The sequence below is a fragment of the Brachyhypopomus gauderio genome, chromosome 19 (genome assembly GCF_052324685.1).
Source record: "Brachyhypopomus gauderio isolate BG-103 chromosome 19, BGAUD_0.2, whole genome shotgun sequence".
NCBI lineage: Eukaryota > Metazoa > Chordata > Actinopteri > Gymnotiformes > Hypopomidae > Brachyhypopomus > Brachyhypopomus gauderio.
In genome coordinates this window covers 260,001-284,094 of record NC_135229.1, presented here as the reverse complement: position 1 = coordinate 284,094, position 24,094 = coordinate 260,001, and the positions used below count along the sequence as shown (strand labels likewise).

Here is a 24,094-nt window from a genome sequence, read left to right as displayed (position 1 = left end):
CAATACCGCGCTATTGACGAGAAAATCGCAACGTACGGGAATTAACCGCAACAACCGCAATATTGGTGTTTTTTCCCATGCGAGGGGAAAGTGCCTGTGCAAGAGTTAAAGTCATTTTCCCATCAACCCCCTGTTATCATCCGGTGCAGCTGATCAACAATCCGACTCCTTTTTTCAAAGATGGAAACTACGGCAGATGCTCTGGTCAAAAAACAAAACGCGACTTCGCCGGTTTGGGAGCATTTCGGGTTCAAGCCAAATCCACGCAGATCCACTCGCCTGGTGGCGCGTCAATGAGGCTAGATTTCCTCTGCTCTCCAAACTCGCCCGCAAGTACATGTGCATTTGTGCAACAAGCACACCATCAGAGCGAGTTTTTAGTACTGCCGGGAATATTGTTAGCCCTTTCCGCTCCTCACTGAAACCACATAAGGTGAATATGTTGGTTTTCTTAGCGCCACAGGGACGTGACAACTCAGGTTTAAGCTGAGACGTTATTCTTCTGGTTAAGGAAAGATTTTGTTTTATTGATTTATTTATTAAATTCTCTTTTTGTCTTTAAAATCTCGTTTAAAATATTTATCCTACACTTTTAAGAAAGTGAAAGAGCATGGGTTCTTACTGCATCTCATTTGACTTCTGTGTTCTCTATTTGACAATAAACACATATTTAACTGCTCTTAAAACTGTGTCTTCTTTGCAATTTAAAAACAATAAGAACCCCTTTACAATAAAAACAATAAAACAATTATATAGCTCTAAACTTAAGATTTTAGACGACAAATGATGCATATCGCGTCATACCGCATATCGCGGTGTTGAGCCACCATAAATAACCGCAGGGGAAATTCTTTCACCGCGACAGCCCTAGATTTCTTAATTAATTTGATGGTATAATAATGATGATTTCTTAATCGATTTGATAAGGTGGTGTAATAATGATTTCTTAATTAATTTGATGGTATAATAATGATGATTTCTTAATTAATTTGATGAGATGGTGGTTTGCCGGCATTTTTCATTTCTACCATTTCATGGGACAGCACAATATACACACACGTGTGTGTGTGTGTGTGTGTATATGTGTGAGTGTGTGTATATATATATATATATATATATATATATATATATATATATATATATATATATATATATATATGTATATATATATATATATATATATATATATATATATATATATATATATATATATATATATATATACACTCACACTATTATTTAATATCACAGAAATCTTGTTATCACTGTAGTGTATCTGTGATCGTTTTGGTTGATTCAGTAATGTCTGTATGAATGACTCAGTACAGCTGTAGTCAATATGAATCCTCTCTGTATGGACGACTCTGTGCAGTGGAAACTTGTGTGGGTTATTAATGGCTGAGTTCATTTCTATTTGAGTAAAATGGTATTGAGTGGGTGGGTGTGGGTATGATTATGTCTGTGTGTGGGTGTGATTGTGTGTGTGTGTGTGTGTGTGTGTGGAGGGGGGGTTTGTCTAGTCTTAGTAAAATTGATTTCCACTCTTTCTAATTTTAGCTCGGAGAGAGAAGCTACTGACTTCCTTATAAAGTGATCAGAAATGTGCTGGCTGCGTTTGCAGAGAATACGGAATTCTAGAATGCTGCACTGAAAGGTTTAGAATGTTGGTCTGGTGGATCTAGAATGTTGGTCTGGTGGATCTAGAATGTTGGTCTGGTGGATCTAGAATGTTGGTCTGGTGGATCTAGAATGTTGGTCTGGTGGATCTAGAATGTTGGTCTGGTGGATCTAGAATGTTGGTCTGGGGGATCTAGAACGGGGGTGGGCAAACCTTTTGACTTGGGGGCCACAATGGGTTCTAAAATTTGACAGAGGGGCTGGGTCAGGAGCATTTGCACTAATAAATAATACATTTAATGTAATATTTTTATACATTTCAATTGAAGGTGCAAAGTTAATGAAATCAACATCTACTGGAAAAAGATAAATGGAACACTTTCAACATTTCAAAACATATTACCTAATGAAATACTCAAGCTCAATAATTTCTAATTGTTTTAAACACCACAAAATCATGGACGGATTGTCCTGAGAGACAGACTGCATTAAATATCCTGCCTGCAGTATAAACTAGAAAGGGCTCTCTAAACTGAGAGTGATGTGCAGCGTGTTCATTAATTTACTGTTCCCCTGCCTTGCGTAAATGTGCACATTGTGCTTAATCTGATCTAGAATGTTGGTCTGGTGGATCTAGAATGTTGCTGGCCAGTAACACCTGTAGTGATTGAGCTGACACTCTTGGCATGTGTGAGTGGCATCAGTGCTAACTGACCACCATCTGAATTGGTCAGTTGAATTGGTGAAGTTAGCCTTCAATTGACCAACTCAGCTTAGAGTGTTAGTGTTGTTTGTTTTTAACCTGACTAAAACCAACAACATTCCTGGCAACATTATACGCAAACTTATGGAGCGGGGACAGCGGATTCTGAAGAGCGTAGTGCAAAGAGGTCGCCAACTTTCTCTTCATGGAATGGGTTTTCCGTGGTCGAGCAGCTGCATCCAAGCCATACATCACCAAGAGTAATGCAAAGCGTTTGATGCAGTGGTGTAAAGCATGCCGCCACTGGACTCTAGAGTAGTGGAGGTGCGTTCTCTGGAGTGATGGATCACGCTTCTCCATCTGGCAATCTGGTGGACAAGTTTGGGTTTGGTGGTTGCCAGGACAACGGTATTTGACTGCATTGTGCAAAGTTTGGTGGAGGGCGATTGTGGTGTGGGGTTGTTTTTCAGGAGCTGGGCTTGGCCCCTTAGTTGCAGAGAAAGGAACTCTGAATGCTTCAGCATACCAAGACATTTTGGATAATTCCATGTTCCCAACTTTGTAGAACAGTTTGCAGCTGGCCCCTCCCTCTTCCAACATGACTACATGAAAGCAAGGTCCATAAAGACATGGATGGCAGAGTCTGGTGTGGATGAACTTGACTGGCCTGCACAGAGTCCTGACCTCAACCTGATAGAACACCTTTGGGATGAATTAGAGTGGACACTGAGAGCCAGGCCTTCTCGTTCAACATCAGTATGTGACCTCACAAACGCGCTTCTGGAAGAATGGTCAAAAATCCCCATAAACACTCTCCTAAACCTTGTGGACAGCCTTCCCAGAGGAGTTGAATCTGTTCTAGCTGCAAAGGGTGGACCAACGTCATATTATGGATTATGAATGGGATGTCACTTAAGCTCATATGTGAGTCAAGGAAGATGATCGAATACCTTTGGCAATACTGTGTACATAGCTATGGTGGGTATGCTAGGCCAAGCCACTGGACTGCAGCACACAGGAAACCCGAGTCCTTCCCAAGCACTCGGGTTAGGGTTACTACCACACCCTGGGGTTAGGGTTACTACCACACCCTGGGGTTAGGGTTACTACCACACCCTGGGGTTAGGGTTACTACCACACCCTGGGGTTAGAGTTAGGGTTACTACCACACTCTAGGGTTAGGGTTACTACCACACCCTGGGGTTAGGTTTAGGGTTACTACCACACCCTAGGGTTAGGGTTACTACCACACCCTCACCATGACTGAGCCACTGTGGGACTGTGTGTGTGCAACACCCCTCCGACCATCAGTGTTGTTTACACTAAGGACTCTATCAGGCCTAAGCATGTAAAACATTTCTATGCTTCCAACTGAAAACACACACAGATGAAAGAGTGTTAGACACATGTTTATGATGTCATACAGGGAGGCTGTGGGGAACCCTTATGTAACGTAACCCTAACCTTAACCCTAACCCTATGGGAAAGCTTTATGTAACGTAACCTTAACCCTAACCCTGTCAGGAGGTCTTATGTGCTAACCCTAACCCTTATATAATGTAGCATGTAGCAGGTATGACACAATGCATTAGTGATTCATGCTGTCTGAAAATAGAACAAATTACTTTTGGACTGCCAGCACCAATCTCTGCCTTATCCATCACTTACAGTGTCATAGACACTGTGTTAGGCCTGCAGTACTATAAATATACTGTACGGTATTGAAGTCCTATAGACACATTACTATTATTTCTGTAGTTCTGTATTTACTGTTGTACTGTCACTACTGTAGAATTGTAGACACTGTTACTGCAACTGCTGTACTACTGACAGAACTGTAGATACTGTTATAGTACTGTAGTACTGAAGACTCTCACAGGTCCTATTAGAGTATTGCCTTATGCACCTCTATACACTTTTACAAATACCATATTAACAGTCAAACATTTACTTAAGCATGTCTCTTATTTGGATGGCTAAAATTGAGAACAGAGGTGCTACAGAGGTCACAGTTAAATGTGCAAGAGTGTCTTGATCACATGAAACGGTGATCAACAGTGGTGATCACATCAGTGTTAACTTCGTTGACGAATAATATTTGTCATAGTTTTCGTCAAGGAACCCTTTTTTCATGATGAAAATGAGACGATGACTAAATAAAAACTATACGAAGGGACAAAAAAGCTGACGAAATTAATGGACATTTTCGTCAACGAATAAAAACCAGACGAAAATATTGGCCAGCGACGACATCCAATCAGACCTGATTTAGTTTTGTGAAAGGTAGGGATAAGTTTATAAGAGATCCAACCGTAACTACTTTAGCGTACACGGAGAGGCGGAACAAACCGGGTAACCATCCAATCAGTACCAACATCTTCACATCGCACAGAACCAGGGAAGAACAAACCAGCCTGTGAACTGGACAATGTCAGCAGGGAGAAAGATAAGAGGCGATATATGGACACATTTCTCCTTTGACATTGAGAAAAAGAAGACGTGTGTAAACCATGTGGGACTAGGGCTGTCGCGATAACCGCAGTATAGCAATACCGCGCTATTGACGAGAAAATCGCAACGTACGGGAATTAACCGCAACAACCGCAATATTGGTGTTTTTTCCCATGCGAGGGGAAAGTGCCTGTGCAAGAGTTAAAGTCATTTTCCCATCAACCCCCTGTTATCATCCGGTGCAGCTGATCAACAATCCGACTCCTTTTTTCAAAGATGGAAACTACGGCAGATGCTCTGGTCAAAAAACAAAACGCGACTTCGCCGGTTTGGGAGCATTTCGGGTTCAAGCCAAATCCACGCAGATCCACTCGCCTGGTGGCGCGTCAATGAGGCTAGATTTCCTCTGCTCTCCAAACTCGCCCGCAAGTACATGTGCATTTGTGCAACAAGCACACCATCAGAGCGAGTTTTTAGTACTGCCGGGAATATTGTTAGCCCTTTCCGCTCCTCACTGAAACCACATAAGGTGAATATGTTGGTTTTCTTAGCGCCACAGGGACGTGACAACTCAGGTTTAAGCTGAGACGTTATTCTTCTGGTTAAGGAAAGATTTTGTTTTATTGATTTATTTATTAAATTCTCTTTTTGTCTTTAAAATCTCGTTTAAAATATTTACCCTACACTTTTAAGAAAGCGAAAGAGCATGGGTTCTTACTGCATCTCATTTGACTTCTGTGTTCTCTATTTGACAATAAACACATATTTAACTGCTCTTAAAACTGTGTCTTCTTTGCAATTTAAAAACAATAAGAACCCCTTTACAATAAAAACAATAAAACAATTATATAGCTCTAAACTTAAGATTTTAGACGACAAATGATGCATATCGCGTCATACCGCATATCGCGGTGTTGAGCCACCATAAATAACCGCAGGGGAAATTCTTTCACCGCGACAGCCCTATGTGGGACGATGATGTCGGGAAAAATACGACAAATGAAACGACATCTGTGGGCTATGGCATTGTTGTTTTTACAGCACACTGTTTTATATAGAATGCAATATGTGTTGTTCATAACAAACTCCATATGTTTTCAGGTAGAGCGGCCTACTGGTCATCAATGTTTTGTTATTGTTATGCTCAATAACTACAAGTTCAGGTCAATAAAGTTGTTTGGAAATCTGTTTTGTATATTTTGCACATACAAAAAATAATATTCTGTAACTGGTTAATAAATGTTTCATTTTGTGCAAGTGTATATTATGACTATTACACCATTTATATTTTAGTCCACTAAATTCTTTTGATAATTAGTCGACTAAAACTAAAAACAAATCCAATGACTAAATTATGACTAAAACTAAATGACATTTTAGTCAAAAGACAAAGACTAAAACTAAATCAAAAATAGCTTTCAAAATTATCACTGGATCACATGAAGGAGTGATCAATAGTGGTGATCACATGAAGGAGCGATCAATAGTTGTGATCACATGAAGGAGTGATCAATAGTTGCGATCACATGAAGGAGCGATCAATAGTGGTGATCACATGAAGGAGCGATCAATAGTGGTGATCACATGAAGGAACGATCAATAGTGGTGATCACATGAAGGAGCGATCAATAGTTGCGATCACATGAAGGAGTGATCAATAGTGATCTTTAGCAGCTTCACTGACTTCATTACAATGATCTTCATTCATCAGTGCTAAGAATATTCCTGAACATACTGCCATTATTACTACATCCCTGAAGACAAATTTCACCGAAAAAGAGCGAGAACAGGGAGATGGAGAGAAAGACAGAAAAAGTAGAGAGAAAGATGGAGAGAGAGAGAGGGACACACACACACAGGTAGTAAGACACACAGACAGCAAACACACTGGCCACAAACACAGTAGAAATTCTGTTGAACAAGAAGAATGTTGGTAGTTCTACACTAAATGAGAGACGAAAAAACATGACAGCTTTGTGTTCTTAGGATGAGGACAGACAGAGATGAGTCTTACAGAATGTGACACTGAGTGTGTTAGAGTATAATAAGAGTGATACAAAGTGTGTTAAGAGTATAATAAGAGTGTGACACTGAGTGTGATACTGAGTGTAAAATGACTGTGATGGTGAGTATAATACTAAGCGTGATACTGAGTGTGATGGTGAACTCACAGTGCTGCCCTGTCTTGGTCCAATCACACAGGCCATCTCGTAGTTATAGAAACACAGCACACAGGGAATCTCTCCATCTGTCTCTCTAGACAGGGTGCAGGACTCATCATTCTCCCCAGAGCTGCAGTTTTACCAACAGCTACCAGGATTGAAAGACAATTTAAACAATAAGACAATTTAAGTGTTCTTAAAACAATACACACATCAGCTTAAACCTCTACAATTAAACATTTTTAGAGGTCATAGTGAAATTTAATAATTTTACACAACTGGGTGCAAAACTTACAAGATGAATTTCTTTGACAAACATAAACTAGGTGAACTTATAAAATTCATCTGATGACACATGTAATTCAAACAAAGGTAAGAACTTGATTCAGGAATCATTAGTAGCCACTAGTAACCCAGTCTGCATGGTCATGATGATATTGCCTAAAGTATAATGTTGGTCCACCCTTTGAACAGCTTAAGCTCTTTTGGGAAGTCGGTCTACAAGGTTTAGTAGTGTGTTTATGGGGATTTTTTACCATTCTTCACGAAGCGTGTTTGTGAGGTCACATACTAATGTTGGGTGAGATGGCCTGGCTTTGTCTCCACTCTACTTCATCCCAAAAGTGTTCTATCAGGTTGCAGGCCAGTCAAGTTCATCCACACCAGACTCTACCATCCATGTCTTTATGGACCTTGCTTTGTGCACTGGTGCACATGTGTGTCATGTAGGAAGAGGAAGGGACCAGCTCCAGACTGTTCCCACAAAGTTGGGAAAACAACCCCACACCATAATCCCCCTCCACCAAACTTCAGACTTGGCACAATACAGTTAGACAAGTACCGTTCTCCTGGCAACCGCCAAACCCAGACTCCTCCATCAGATGGCCAGATGGAGAAGCGTGATTCGTCACTCCAGAGAACATGCTTCCACTGCTCTAGAGTCCAGTGACAACGTGCTTTACACCACTGCACATCCTATCACAGGAACTATCACAGTTCTACGCTGGTATTCACTGAGCTCCTGAGCACCCATTCTTTCACAAATGTTTTTAAAAACAGTCTGCATGCCTAGGCGCTTAATTTTTATACACCTGTAGCCATGGAAGTGATTGGAACACCTGATTCCGATAATTTGGATGGGTGAGCGAATACTTTTGGCAATATAGTTTATCTTATGTATCTATATATCTATCTGTGGTTGTTTATGGTTAGTTGTTTAGTTGAGCATGTTTGTATTGTTGCTAAATGCATTATGTAAATAAAGTCATGTATTGCTTTATTAAGTCAACAGGGTATAACTCACCACAATGCTCTATCTGTAACTAGTGCTTCACCCTCAAAGGAGAGACGGCGCCCTCTACTGGCCAAACCCTTTGGTGCCTCTGCTATTGGAATTATGATGCTTACAGTTCACCTGGCATTGATGTATAACCATACTTCACATACGTCTTGTATAAACTACAACATAGAAATGTCTGTGTGCAACTCTGTAGTAACCTTCCTAGACACTAGCACCTCCAGCAATGTTCACCGCCTGTTCGATCTCTGTCATGCGACTGTGGTCTGGGATTAATGGATAACATCCGGGGTAACAGATTAACCTCTTTGTGTTTTTGATGACTAAACTGAGATCTACAGAGATTATCTTGGCTCAGGCGAAGTCAAGCGAGAGTTACATTTTAGCAAATTAAATAGAGTAGATTATGGTATGATAAACCTCCAGATTATATCTAGTCCCAAAGCGCTGACCCCAACTAAACACAGAACATTGTTATTATTTTATATACTCGAATGGTCTTCCTATATTTTATTTCTGTTTCCTGTCTGTATTTGCTGATATAATTGCATGTTAAACACTGAGTCAGACTGTTGAGTGACACAAGTGTGGGAGACATGTGACCTGTGAAACCTGACACACACCTTCATTGTTATTGGCTTTAACATAGCAAAGCCTCTCAGTTTTCTCTCTCTCTCTCTCTCTCTCTCTCTCTCTCTCTCTCTCTCTCTCTCTCTCTCTCTCTCTCTCTGTCTGTCTGTCTGTCTGTCTGTCTGTCTGTCTGTCTGTCTCTCTCACACACACACAGGCTCTCTTACACAGAGTGTATCTTCACTATCTCAGAAACAATCTCAGGTTACTAGAAGCACCTTATTTAGCCCACAGTGTAAAGGTGGGTTAGGAAAAAAAGAAATTGTGAGAAAGAGGAATACAGGAGAGTTGTGATGTATGGAATAGCATATGCGTGTGTGTGTGTGTGTAAGACAGAAAGTGTATGGGTGTGGGTGAGGGTGCATGGGTTTGAATAGTTATATTTCTGTGTGTGTGTGTGTGTGTGTGTGAGAGAGAGAGAGAGAGAGAGAGAGAGAGATGAGAACCAACACAATGGCGCCCCCTAGTTGCTGCTCCTGAAAAGCAAAAAAACAGAACCCTAAAAAAGCTAAAGGTCCTGATGGTGTTTTTAAAACACCTGTTCAGTGTGAGTGTACGATACTGTATACAGCAGGTAACGCCCAGTGTGTGTGTGTGTGTGTGTGTGTGTGTGTGTGTGTGTGTGTGTGTGTGTGTTTAGGGCAAGAGTATTGTCTGCATTTCCTCCGTTTTGTGGTACTGGTAAATTTATTTTTTTGGTATTAATGTTTCCCAATTTTGTTTAAAACATTTAATATGACTGTTGATATTTCATGTGAAAATGTGGTTGATTCTGCAGAACGTCAGTTATGAACTAGATGCTTTATTTCTAAAGATGGCAAATTATTCTGTCCTTAGCAAATGAGCATGTCATTCATAAACTGGGAATCTAAAACAGCTGCAGACTCTCAGGGTGCAGGGTACTGAATGTCCACAGGTTGAATGTCTCTCTCTCTCTCTCTCTCTCTCTCTCTCTGTCTCTCTGTCTCAGGGTGCAGGGTACTGGGTGCAGGTCCACAGACTGGAACACGGTGATGGAGGGATCCTGGATCTGGATGATGTGCTGTGTGACGTTGCAGATGACAAAGACAGAGTGAGTGCTGCGTTGAAATGGACGGATGAGAGAGAGAGTGTGTGTGTGTGTGTGTGTGTGTGTGTGTGTGTGTGTGTGTGTGTGTGTGTGAGGTTTGTCGGTGCATCAACCAACTGGTACCATAACACGCACAAACACCCCCAGAGCAGCATGTTACTAGGGTTACTTACAGGGAGCCTGTCTGTCTGTCTCTTGGTATGTCTGTCTGTCTCTTGGTATGTCTGTATCTGTGTCTGGGATGCATTACTCGTTGATGTCTTACATGCTAGTTATACTAAGGCTCCTAATTTAGTTATGGGAGTCAGATTACTTCCCACTCCCCCACCTTGGCCCCGCCCCCTGCCCCGCCCCCTCCTTCTTACCCAATAACCATGTAGTAACCCATCCCTTCATTCCAAGGCAGGCAATGCACACCCTGCCCCAGATAATGTGTGTGTGTGTGTGTGTGTGTGTGTGTGTGTGTGTGTGTGTGTGTGTGTGTGTGTGTGTGTGTGTGTGTGTGTGTGTGTGTGTGTGTTTGCTTGAGTGGGTCATGGTTAGTGTTGGGGTCATGGTCAGGGTCGTGGCTGTGAGCACTAACATCTGTGTCTGACACTAGAGAAGGACAGGCTGTGATTCAGGTCTGTGGAGTGGGCCGTATGTTGACCAAACTGTGTATTGCCCGTCTGTCGACCGTCTGTTGATTCTGTTGATTCTGTTGACCGTCTGTCGAGTGTCTGTTGATTCTGTTGACTCTGTCGACCGTCTGTTGATTCTGTTGACCGTCTGTCGACCGTCTGTTGATTCTGTTGACCGTCTGTCGAGTGTCTGTTGATTCTGTTGACCGTCTGTCGACCGTCTGTTGATTCTGTCGACCGTCTGTCGAGTGTCTGTTGACTGAACCTGCTGCTGCTGTGGTTCTCATACTGTAAATGTCAGGAAAGCAGGTAAACAGATTTTACAGGGAGACACTATATCCTAATAGAGTCTGTGATTGAATAGCATCACTCTGACGGTCCTTCCCACCGACTGAGACTCCCAGTTACACCTGGCTGTGCTGTACGACTCCCAGTTACACCTGGCTGTGCTGTACGACTCCCAGTTACACCTGGCTGTGCTGTACGACTCCAGTTACACCTGGCTGTGCTGTACGACTCCCAGTTACACCTGGCTGTGCTGCACGACTCCAGTTACACCTGGCTGTGCTGCACGACTCCAGTTACACCTGGCTGTGCTGTACGACTCCCAGTTACACCTGGCTGTGCTGCACGACTCCAGTTACACCTGGCTGTGCTGCACGACTCCAGTTACACCTGGCTGTGCTGCACGACTCCCAGGTACACCTGACTGTGCTGCACGACTCCAGTTACACCTGGCTGTGCTGTATGACTCCCAGTTACACCTGGCTGTGCTGTACGACTCCCAGTTACACCTGGCTGTGCTGCACGACTCCCAGTTACACCTGGCTGTAGGGCTGTCGCGATAACCGCAGTATAGCAATACCGCGCTATTGACGAGAAAATCGCAACGTACGGGAATTAACCGCAACAACCGCAATATTGGTGTTTTTTCCCATGCGAGGGGAAAGTGCCTGTGCAAGAGTTAAAGTCATTTTCCCATCAACCCCCTGTTATCATCCGGTGCAGCTGATCAACAATCCGACTCCTTTTTTCAAAGATGGAAACTACGGCAGATGCTCTGGTCAAAAAACAAAACGCGACTTCGCCGGTTTGGGAGCATTTCGGGTTCAAGCCAAATCCACGCAGATCCACTCGCCTGGTGGCGCGTCAATGAGGCTAGATTTCCTCTGCTCTCCAAACTCGCCCGCAAGTACATGTGCATTTGTGCAACAAGCACACCATCAGAGCGAGTTTTTAGTACTGCCGGGAATATTGTTAGCCCTTTCCGCTCCTCACTGAAACCACATAAGGTGAATATGTTGGTTTTCTTAGCGCCACAGGGACGTGACAACTCAGGTTTAAGCTGAGACGTTATTCTTCTGGTTAAGGAAAGATTTTGTTTTATTGATTTATTTATTAAATTCTCTTTTTGTCTTTAAAATCTCGTTTAAAATATTTACCCTACACTTTTAAGAAAGCGAAAGAGCATGGGTTCTTACTGCATCTCATTTGACTTCTGTGTTCTCTATTTGACAATAAACACATATTTAACTGCTCTTAAAACTGTGTCTTCTTTGCAATTTAAAAACAATAAGAACCCCTTTACAATAAAAACAATAAAACAATTATATAGCTCTAAACTTAAGATTTTAGACGACAAATGATGCATATCGCGTCATACCGCATATCGCGGTGTTGAGCCACCATAAATAACCGCAGGGGAAATTCTTTCACCGCGACAGCCCTACCTGGCTGTGCTGCACGACTCCCAGTTACACCTGGCTGTGCTGCACGACTCCCAGTTACACCTGGCTGTGCTGCACGACTCCCAGTTACACCTGGCTGTGCTGTACGACTCCCAGGTACACCTGGCTGTGCTGTATGACTCCCAGGTACACCTGGCTGTGCTGCACGACTCCAGTTACACCTGACTGTGCTGGAGGTCTCTGTGCAACTCATCTGATGACGGGGCAGAAACGTACACACTCTCCTCTCTTTTCCTTGTGTTTGTATTGGTATTATTTGTTTTGTTGTTGTTTGTTTTGTTATTGTTTATTTGTATTGTCATTGTTTTTGAACATAAATTGTTGACCGGGGGTGGGGGGGGGATGTAAATTTGGGCATCTGCTATCTGTTTATTGTTGCCATGGAGGCATCGTGGTGCACGATTTCTAAATAAGAGTGGATAGCGCGATTGAAAAAAAAAAATTAAAAAAACCTTTCAAAACAGCTCGCGGGCCAGAAATAGATGGGCCGCTATTTGAGTATGGGGGGTGTAGAGTGATGTCTTTTAAATTGCTGTAGAATTGCTTTTTTCTGAAGATCTATTCTGCCCTCTGGTGGCCTAAATAGGGAGTCCACTTGTTTTGATTGAACTGGTGTGACAAACGTATATAGTACAAGTGCCTAACCTTACACTGCAGGACTTTACACTGTACCATACACTACAGGAGCTTATAGGAACAGTGTTGCTGTTGTAACAGAACCAAGAGTTGGTCTAGTGTGTCCCGGACCTCGTGATCCTGATATGTCGTGTGTATACAGATATACACTTTATTTATTTTTGTTGTTGTGAGTAACGCAATCACAGGGTTGTGAGTTTATTCTAATGTATGGAGAGAGCCTGGGTTTGTTTTGGGATAGAGTGCATGTGTGTAGTGTGTGTAGGGTGTGTGTGTGCATGGGTGTATGTATGGGTGGGTGTACGTTTTCTACTGTACATATGACAATAAAGCTTTGAATCTTGAATCGTGTACAGTCATGGCCAAAAGTTTTGAGAATGATACAAATATACATTTTTACAAAGTCTACTGCTTCAGTTTTTATAATGGTAATTTGCATATACTCCAGAATGTTATAAAGAGTGATCAGCTTAACAGCAATTAATTGCAAAGTCAATATTTGCCTAGAAAATGAACTTGATCCCCCAAAACACATTTCAACTTCATTGCAGCCCTGCCTTAAAGGTACCAGCTAACATCGTTTCAGTGATTGCTCCATTAACACAGGTGTGGGTGTTGATGAGGACAGGGCTGGCGATCAATCTGTCATGATTAAGTAAGAATGACACCACTGGACACTTTAAAAGGAGGCTGGTGCTTGGCATCATTGTTTCTCTTCTGTTAACCATGGTTATCTCTAAAGAAACATGTGCAGTCATCATTGCACTGCACAAAAATGGCCTAACAGGGAAGAGTATCGCAGCTAGAAAGATTGCACCTCATTCAACAATCTATCTCATCATTAAGAACTTCAAGGAGAGAGATTCCATTGTTGCCAAAAAAGCTCCAGGGCGCCCAAGAAAGACCAGCAAGCGCCAGGACCGTCTCTAAAAAATGTTTCAGCTGCGGGATCGGGCTACCAGCAGTGCAGAGCTTGCTCAGGAACGGCAGCAAGCAGGTGTGAGTACATCTGCACGCACTGTGAGGCGGAGACTCTTGGAACAAGGCCTGGTCTAAAGGAGGGCAGCAAAGAAGCCACTTCTCTCCAGAAAAAAACATCAGGGACAGACTGATATTCTGCAAAAGGTACAGGGAGTGGACAGCTGAGGACTGGGGTAAAGTAATTTTCTCTGATGAATCCCCTTTCCGATTGTTTAGGACATTTGGAAAACAGCTTGTTTGGAGAAGACGAGGTGAGCGCTACCACCAGTCTTGTCTCATGCCAACTGTAAAGCATCCTGAAACCATTCATGTGTGGGGTTGCTTCTCAGCCAAGGGAATCGGCTCTCTCACAGTCTTGCCTAAAAACACAGCCATGAATAAAGAATGGTACCAGAATGTCCTCTGAGAGCAAATTCTCCCAACCATCCAAGAACAGTTTGGTGATCAACAATGCCTTTTCCAGCATGATGGAGCACCTTACCATAAAGCAAAGGTGATAACTAAATGGCTCAGGGAACAAAGCATAGATTTTGGGTCCATGGCCTGGAAACTCCCCAGATCTTAATCCCATTGAGAACTTGTGGTCAATCATCAAGAGACGGGTGGGCAAACAAAAACCTACACATTCTGACAAAATGCAAGCATTGATTGTGCAAGAATGGACTGCTATCAGTCAGGATTTGGTCCAGAAGTTAATTGAGAGCATGCCACGGAGAATTGCAGAGGTCCTGAAGAAGAAGGGTCAATACTGCAAATATTGACTTACTGCATTAACTCATTCTAACTGTCAATAAAAGCTTTTGTTACTCATAATATGATTGCAATTCTGCATGTGATAAAAACATCTGACAAACACATAAAAACCAGAGGGCTGCAGATCATTTGAAAATATAATATTTGTGTCATTCTCAAAACTCTTGGCCATGACTGTATGTATGTGAATATCTAAACTGGACAGTGTTTCCATATTCTGTGATTTAAACACAATTTACGTGTGGACAAATGGCAAAAACGCATAGACACAGCTATCTAGGGTTAGAGTCAGGGTTAGGTTAGGGTTAGGGTTAGGGTCAGGGTTAGGTTAACCCTAACCCTAGATGCCTATCTAGGTTACGTTTTTAAAATACTTCTGTACATGTAGGGTGACCAAATGTCCGTATGTCCCGAGACATGTCCGTATTTGTCACGTCCAGCCCCTCCCTCCTCCCTGGTCCCGCCTAGCTCCCCGTTCCCATTCGTTCCTCCCTCTGTCTGTCACGCCCCCCTCATTAGTACCCACACACCTGAGTCTCGTTTCACCGTCTTGTCTCTGTGTATAAAGAACCCCGAGTGTTTCATTCCCTTGTCGGTCATTCCCTGTACGTAAGTTCCTCATTGTTCCTCGGTTGTACCTTACGATCTGTTCATGCCTTTGGCCTTGTACCCTCTCTGTTTCGTTTCTAGTCTTCGAATGTTGATTTGGTTTCCCCCCCTGTGTTCCGTGCTTGTGTTTACTTCGTGCATGTTCCTCGTCTTAGGTATCTCTTGTAGTTTATATTTCTTTGTCTGTTTAGTTCATAGTCTACGCTATTGTTATCCCAGCATCATTGCTCCCCTCGTTGTATACCTCCCCTTACGTATGTTTCATAGTTCTCGGTCCGTTGTGGTTTTTGCGTTTACATTTTTCCTGTAGTTTAGCTTACCCACGTAGTTGGTGTCCTCTCCCTATCGTTCAGCTTAGCTCCCTCTGTTTTCTGTGTTTTGTCGTGTTTTTCACTCTCTCCATTAAAACCCCTTTAAATTCTGCATCTGCGTCATGCCTGCCCGTCACAAACGTTACAGTATTTCACGTCCTGTTCCGGGTTTTTTTTTTTAAGTGAGGAAATGTCCTGGTTTTTAAATTACCTTTATTGGACCATTAAAATGTTAATTTACAGGCACTAGGGCACTGTGCACGGCGCTGCATGTGACGTAATCCCTGAGCCCCGTTAAAGGCTAGATTAAACTTTTGTGAGTGACCGTAGCGCGACTCCGCACACCTCGCGTGAACCTGCACGAAAGGCGGAGGCGTTTATACTTGGCACGTCACTTTCTTTGCAGTGTTCTCCGAAACAATATGTGGTAGAATAAAGAAACACCCCTCAAAATCAGACAGGGGAATGATCAACATGCAACATGCAGCACCCCATGTCTCGTCCAAAGGCACACATGCGAATTCAACCAGAATATACCATGACTAACATTTACTTTACTGAAATGAGTTGTGACAATAAAAGATTTAAATAGTATAAGTAAATGTATAATAAACTTACTCTTTTCAGACAGTTCATTTTATTACATGGTGAATTGAGTATATATTTGGGTTGTGCCGATGGCCCACCATGTGCCACGCCCACTTTGTTTTTCCACAAACGTGCACTAACATTCTTTAGGTCTCCTTCACCTAAAACTTTAGCAGGTATTGTACGGAAAATGATCAAATCAGGTATATAACTTGTATGAATTACAGTCAGGGCCTAATTGACATATTTATTATTATTCTATTATTATTAGGATATTATTATTTATATCTAGGTTATCGCTTGTCTTTGTTTTTTTCTGCATGTCTGTATTAATTTTAAACATTTCATGTTATTCACGCTAATAGAATAATCCTGCTCATTGTGCATCGGGAAACTTGCTCATTGTCAACCGAAGTATGACGTTCAACTTCAGCGAAAGCATTAATTTTGCAGTGCAAAGGCTACAGAATATAATTGACACGAAGGTGTTTGTAAACACGTTTATTAAAAGTTGAACAATGAAACGAAGCGACAGAGCTTATGAATGGCTATGGTATTTACCTTTTTCTGAAAAAGCTTTAAAATAAATCATCATGGATTTCACTATGATATCACAGCAGAACAACAAACGAAGGAAAGAATAATGAATGAAAAATATAAAACAAAAACAGAAAGCATGACTTCCCGAAACGCGCTAAACTGTAATAACTTAAAATGTTAAGAGGGCTGACATTGTGTAGCCTATTCCAACACCTTTACATGTCAATGTTTCTGGCCAAAAAAACAACATGTTGACCTTCTCTGGCTTTAATAAGCTGCGAATTGGGGTGACCACACTACCCGCGGTGCTGAAACCTCTTTCTGAGGGTGTGCTGGTAGCGCATATACAGATATTTTCGTGCTATTTTTGCCATTAGCGGAAACCTGCTGTGGGCCAAAGGCAGTGGAAGGTTTTTTTTCTCCTACACGTTAAAGCCTGGTTAGAATTATCACCATATAGCTTATTTTATACTACCTTTATTTTATAATCATTATGTTTCTATATAGTAGGCCCCTTTTAAATTTGGTCGTGACCCAAAGACGATATCATCGTCCATCGCGATGTTTCACTGTAAACATCGTCATCCGCCAATTAAGGAGACATCGCCCAAACCTAGTATACATAATATTTTTAACTTAAGAAATTCTAGCTTTCATTGAATCATAATATTAAATTGTAGAAATTATGACCATTAATTTAATAGATTTTACTCTACCACAAAGTAATTTTTTTCAGTGTACCCCATTATAGAATCTGGGTTTAGGGCTAGGGTTATTACCCTATTACAGCATCTGCACTAAAAACAATAAATAGAAATTAACCAGAGATTCTAAAAAGTAACAAAAAAATGCATTTCAACCATCCTCACTGCTGTAGCTGATTGACTTTGCATAAACGTTGTGTATATCTGGTTAATTATGGTCTACAGTTTCATGACCTATAATGGCTCATCCATCTGTGGTCTGATTCTCCTCAAGCACTGATCAAATCAAAACAGAAACATATGTGCTGTCAAGCTGCTCTCAAACACCAGGGGGAGCTATTACTCCAGAGTTCACACACACACACACACACACACACACACACACACACACACACACACACACACACACACACACACACACAGTTACACAATTTGTGTAACTCCCACAGCTGAGTTCCATTTTGCAATGTTAAGAAATCTGTTTCACAACTAAACATAAGCTCCTGTTCAAGAAAGACAGCCCCCCAAAACACACTCAAGAAAGACACGCCACCTCTCAAACACACTCATGAAAGACACACCCCCTCTCAAACTCGCTCTCAAACTCCAGACAGGAAGTTCCATAGACAACACTCTGATCTCTTGCAAAAGATCATGACCTGTGAACTTAAGTCACATAAGTCACGTTGTCTTGCCCTGTACTGTCCAGATGGTACATCGAAACTTATGCTTGCCTGCGTATTTGTGATTACATTTTAATTAAGCTTAATTAAATAAATTTAATTCTTTAACTTAATTTTATTCGAATAAGTGTTTTTACATAGAAGTTATTACAAATAGGATTTTTTTTCCATGAATATAGGTGCCCTTGTGTGTGATGAATAGTAATTTAGAATTCAATTTAGTGAACATTAATCTACACTGTCCACCATCACAGCCCAGAATAATGCTAGTGGCCTTGTCAAAGCTCTGGGACATGTTCAGAGAAGACACACCCCTCCCCCAGCCCCGCCCCTCCCCAGAGCCAAGACAACCCAGTCCAAACAAGCCCCATGAGACCATAGTGCAGAAATGACTGCTCACTTCCCGCACATACGCACGCGCACACACACACACACACGCGCATACACACACACACGCGCATACACACACACACGCGCATACACACACACACACACACACACACACACGCATACACACACACACACACACACACACACACACACATAATAGGGATCAGATGTTCTTTTTAAAGCTTGTGTTGTTTCCCTCTGTCCCAAATACCTCAATGTCTTCAGGGACTCAGTCATGGGAACATCAACACAGTGCTGTAGTTGAGGACACACACACATTCACACACTATGTATACACACAGCACACTTCATGATTAACAGTGTTAACAGTAGTCCTGCCTATTATGGCAATGCTTATTTTCCATAATATTTGTGCCTAGAGTCTAAAAATTTGGTGTGTGAACAAAGTCGCTAAAGTTGCCGTTATTGATAATTTAATCTAAATGAATATACACTTGTACAATATACAAAATATACATTTATACAATATACAAAATATACATTATCTCAATAAATCTTCTCTAGTGTGTTCTAATCAAAATGTACTTATTTGATTAATTGAAGTTAAACAGTGACAAATAATTTATTATTAAAATGTAACTGTTAAATGAATGTCTACAGCTACTCAGGTGGTAGCTCATGTGCTCTGTGTGTGTGTGTGTGTGTGTGTGTGTGTGTGTGTGTGTGTGTGTGTGTGTGTGTATATGTGTGTGTGTGTGCGTAGTTGGTGGCGGTTTATGAGGAACAGGAGCCCCATGCCGGAGGTGATGGTACCAGTGTGAGCTCTACTGGGAGCCCGTCTCCTGATGTGACCTCGGGGGACGTGGTGTGCTCAAGTCCCCTGTCTGCCTTCCAGCACTTCCACTCGTACCAGCCCAGCAGCGAGATTGAGGTCACACCCTCCACCCTACGAACCAGTAAGTTGCAGAGAGAGAGAGAGAGAGAGAGAGAGAGAGAGAGAGAGAGAGAGAGAGGAGAGAGAGAGAGAGAGAGGAGAGAGAGAGAGAGAGAGAGAGAGAGAGAGAGAGAGAGAGAGAGAGAGAGAGAGAGAGAGAGAGAGAGAGAGAGAGAGAGAGAGAGAGAGAGAGAGAGAGAGAGAGAGAGAGAGAGAGAGAGAGAGAGAGAGAGTGTGTGTGTGTGTGTGTACTGGACCCCCACTGGTATAGACACTGTGCAGAAAAAAGATTTGTGGTTAATCCTGATAGTCTCAGTGAGAGTTCTGATGGAGCATTGCTTTAACCCTAAACCTCACCATAACCCTGTGGCTTCCTTCCACAGTTACATTTACATTTAGGGCATTTAGCAGACTTAATGACTTACAAAGTGCTTTTCTGTTCACAGAATTCTAGGGTTAGGGTTAGATAGTAGCGCAGATAGGCCAGAATTCAAGACACCCTTGAACCACACTACTACCAAACTACAGGAATCAACACCAATACCTACAAGTGCAAATAAACACAGACCCAGTATCTCAAAAACTACAGGAATTAAAACCCGATACCTAGAAGTGTAAATAACAAACATAGGTGCTAACTGTGGTCCGCAGTCCTACCTGTAACTCCCACCCACCTCATTCTTCCTTCTGTCTGTTCGTTCTTGTCTCCGTCTCTGCCCGTCTCACAGACATGCCGTTGCGTGTGAGACGCAGTAGTGATCCAGCGCTACTCAACCTGGCAGCAATCTCGTTTTCTGAACCTCGCTCTCAACCCGAAGAAACGTCCAGGAAGAACCCCTGCCGATGGTCCACCACAGCGGGACTCTTGAAGTCCCGCAACACTTCTGGGATCAGCAGTCTGGAGAGAAAGGTGCAGGACGTACTGCCTTCTGTCTATACTCCATACTGCATACTGCCCTCCGTCTATACTGCATACTGCAATACTGATTCACATCGTAGTATAATGTCCACTATGAAACGAATCCAAACCTTACTACAAGGTCACAGTTTCCACAGTTTCCCAGTTTCCACGAGACCACGGTCACGTACTTGAATATTTGACAGACAGATACAAGCATCTTGCACAATACTGCAGATATGTATTTTGGTTGCATACTGCATTCTGATTTGGGGCCCAATCAGTATGTGAGAAGTATGTTGTAGGCTATTTCATACACAGTCCGTGTGAGTGTGTGTGAGTCTGAGATCATATTTTTTTCATATGCTGTCATAGAAGACTAATGTTTACTGCAACAGTCATAATTCCCACACATAATTAATGTCCCCAACCCCTTCATCATCCAGCCCTCTCTCTGCCGGTGTGTGATGATGGTGTATGATGAAGGCTAAGCAGTTATTGAATACTCCCTCCAGCACCCATCATCCCCACGACATTCTGTAAATATGTTTTCAGTAGACTGATGATGATGATTGTGAGAGATGGATATTTTTCCTTGTGGCCAGGAAGGTGTATGAAGAAAGCCAGACATCACTAGGGTCCACAGAGTGGGGATCACTAGGGTCCACAGAGTGGGGATCACTAGGGTCCACAGAGTGGGGATCACTAGGGTCCACAGAGTGGGGATCACTAGGGTTCACAGAGGGAGATCACTAGGGTTTACAGAGGGGGGGTCACTAGGGTTCACAGAGGGAGATCACTAGGGTTTACAGAGGGGGGGGGTCACTAGGGTTTACAGAGGGAGATCACTAGGGTTTACAGAGGGGGGGTCACTAGGGTTTACAGAGGGGGGGGTCACTAGGGTTCACAGAGGGGGGGTCACTAGGGTTCACAGAGGGGGGATCACTAGGGTTCACAGGGGGGGATCACTATGATTCACAGAGGGGGGATCACTAGGGTTCACAGAGGGGGGATCACTAGGGTTCACAGAGGGGGGTCACTAGGGTTCACAGAGGGGGATCACTAGGGTTCACAGAGGGAGATCACTAGGGTTTACAGAGGGGGGGGGGGTCACTAGGGTTCACAGAGGGGGGGGGGGGGTCACTAGGGTTCACAGAGGGGGGATCACTAGGGTTCACAGAGGGGGGGTCACTAGGGTTTACAGAGGGGGGGGGGTCACTAGGGTTCACAGAGGGGGGGGGTCACTAGGGTTCACAGAGGGGGATCACTAGGGTTCACAGGAGGGGATCACTAGGGTTTACAGAGGGGGGGATCACTAGGGTTCACAGGGGGGGATCACTAGGGTTCACAGAGGGGGGGGATCTCCTCTCCTCTAAGGGCGTACTCACACTAGGCTCTGTGATCCGGGCCCGGGCACGGTTGCCTGCCGAAGCACGGTTCGTTTGGCTAGTGTGAGCGCTCCAACCGTGCCCGGGCCCGGATCAGTTAACCGTGCTCGGGCCCGCTTGAAGAGGTGGGCCAGGGCACGATTCATGTGGACTCAGGCACGGTTCGCTTCTAGTGTGAGCGCTATCCGTGCCCGGGCCCGCTTGGTGCCTCGTGTGATTGGTTCATTTCGCTGGAACTCAAACATGACGTCAGTGATGCGATGCTCACGTTAAACAGTCATAGCGGCAAAGCGATTAGCAGACAATCGTTGTGTTAAATTATCGATAAATCTGTGCTTGCACCGTGTTTCTGCACTCCCAAAACGACTCCAAAAATACAATAAAAAGAGAATCGTGAACTCCATAGTGTTGTGCGAGCGCGCTTTTTTCCAAATAAAGCGGCGTTGTGATGACGTAAGCGTGCTCGGGCCGGGTTGATGAAGCCAGTGTGAGTGCAGGCCAGAGGGGGAGTGGGGAGGGGGGATAACCGGGCCCCAGCACGGAACCAGCAAACCGTGCCTAGTGTGAGTACGCCCTTAATGTGTTGTCTGCTTCAGGGTAGAGGATTAGATACGTACCGAAGCCTTCCCCGTGATGCAGGCCACTGGACCAATAAGAGAGAGTTTCAGCGAGAGAACACCCGCTCCTCATTAAGTGCCAACCACCCCATGGTGGATCGCTGGCTGGAGCGTCAGGAACAGGTACACACCCATAACACTCGTGAAGACTTATAACCTTTACATAAAGTGCATGTGTGGGGTGTGTGTGTGTGTGGTGAATGTGTATGTATATGTGTGTGTGGTGAATGTGTATGTATATGTGTGTGGGGTGAGAGTATGTGTGTGTGTGTGTGTGTGTGTGTGTGTGTGTGTGTGTGTGTGTGAGTGTGTGTGTGTGTGTGTGTGTGTGTGTGTGTGTGTGTGTGTGTGTGTGTGTGTGTGTGTGTGTGTGTGTGTGTGTGTGTGTGTTTTCTCTCCCTTCCACTTCACTCTTCTCTGCAGACACACAGAAGCATTGCTTGTCAGACATGCTGAAAGGCCTGGATAGAATAGTCACTCAATTTTTCACTCTCTCACTTACTCTTTCACTCTCAATCAGTCCTTCATTCTCTTCCTTGTCTTCTCTCTTGCCACTTTGCATTCTCTCCCTCTTGCACTCACTCATTCACACTCTATCTCTCTCTCTCACTCTGTCACTTACTCTCTCTCACTCTGTCACTCACTCTCTCTTACTCTGTCTCACTCTCTCTCTCTCTTACTGGCTTTTCCCCTCTACTTTAGAAATCAAATTTCAACTAACTAATTTCAATGAACATTCAGACTGAGGAACTCTATTCAGACTGCTGAGAACTGTTATGGTTTGTGCTTTAATTATAATGGAATGAGCTGATGTCTTACTCTTTCAAGAACACCCTGTACAATAACAATCAGGTTGTACGTGTGAGGTGTGTTTGCATGTACATATGTTTGTATGCAGATGATCACATCTGTGTCAGTGACACACACACCACAATAACCTCCCACACAGGAGACACACACACACACCACAATAACCTCATACAGAGACACCCACACACACACACACACCCAGGCCCGTTGACAGTCTTGCTGGGGCCCGGGACAAGAAAGTTTCATGTGCCCCCCCCCACCCCCCCCCCCCCCCCCGGCTTACGTCATTTGAATTTTCTCTGTAGCAGACAATCCTTGTGTTAGGTCATATAGTATATAATACAGCCACACATCAGCTGTTTCTGACAGCTGACTGGTTTATACTTGACGTGTCGCGAGCGGCGCGAGGGTCCGCGCGGCGAAAATGAAGTAATCGCAGTGGCACCGAACCTGCGCGAGGGTCTCGATTCTTCGCGAGGTCGTGCACCTCTCGAATTTTGTAACTTCGCGCGCGCCGCGCTTCAGCGCAATGAACAAAGTCACGTTTGCAGGGTTCATACACCTTTATAAGGTGGAATTCAAGCACTTGTACGTCACTTTAAATGTCCATTTCAATATTTCCCTGAACGCTAAACATAATTAAGTTAAATATTTATACATATACTCGAAATAATTTGCTTTTTATTTACATTATTTAATGGTTGTTTATTTTCAAAACGCCCAATCTTAACGTCTTCACGTTCTCTCATTTTTCGTCCTGGAATTACATTTGTTGTGAAACGAAGTAGTACTTTAGCCTAAATTCCAGCACTTTTCAAATACATTAAAATTCGACTTTCTTTTCTGCGCTCCAGATTTCTGTATTTACTTTAACTATCCACCACTGTATTTCCCGCTGTTGGACGGGTACCAGCCAGCTACGGTCGATGCTGGATCAAACCATTTTTCAGTGGGAGGCGGGGGTGTATGCACTTAATGGAAATATGCAGATAGG

At 43.3% G+C, this 24,094-nt stretch overlaps 1 protein-coding gene across 4 annotated transcripts in view; it reads left to right on the top strand.

Moving 5' to 3' along the window:
- Positions 1–24,094, top strand: part of pard3ab (par-3 family cell polarity regulator alpha, b) — a 76,914-nt gene that overhangs the window by 5,605 nt on the left and 47,215 nt on the right. For 3 of the 4 annotated variants that reach the window (XM_076981411.1, XM_076981410.1, XM_076981413.1), the window contains exons 2-5: positions 9,831–9,932; positions 19,217–19,409; positions 20,116–20,297; positions 22,270–22,413. In XM_076981411.1, the coding sequence (XP_076837526.1) occupies positions 9,831–9,932; positions 19,217–19,409; positions 20,116–20,297; positions 22,270–22,413 (621 nt within the window). The remainder of the gene's footprint in view (positions 1–9,830; positions 9,933–19,216; positions 19,410–20,115; positions 20,298–22,269; positions 22,414–24,094) is intronic. The other variant, XM_076981412.1, reaches the window with a different exon arrangement.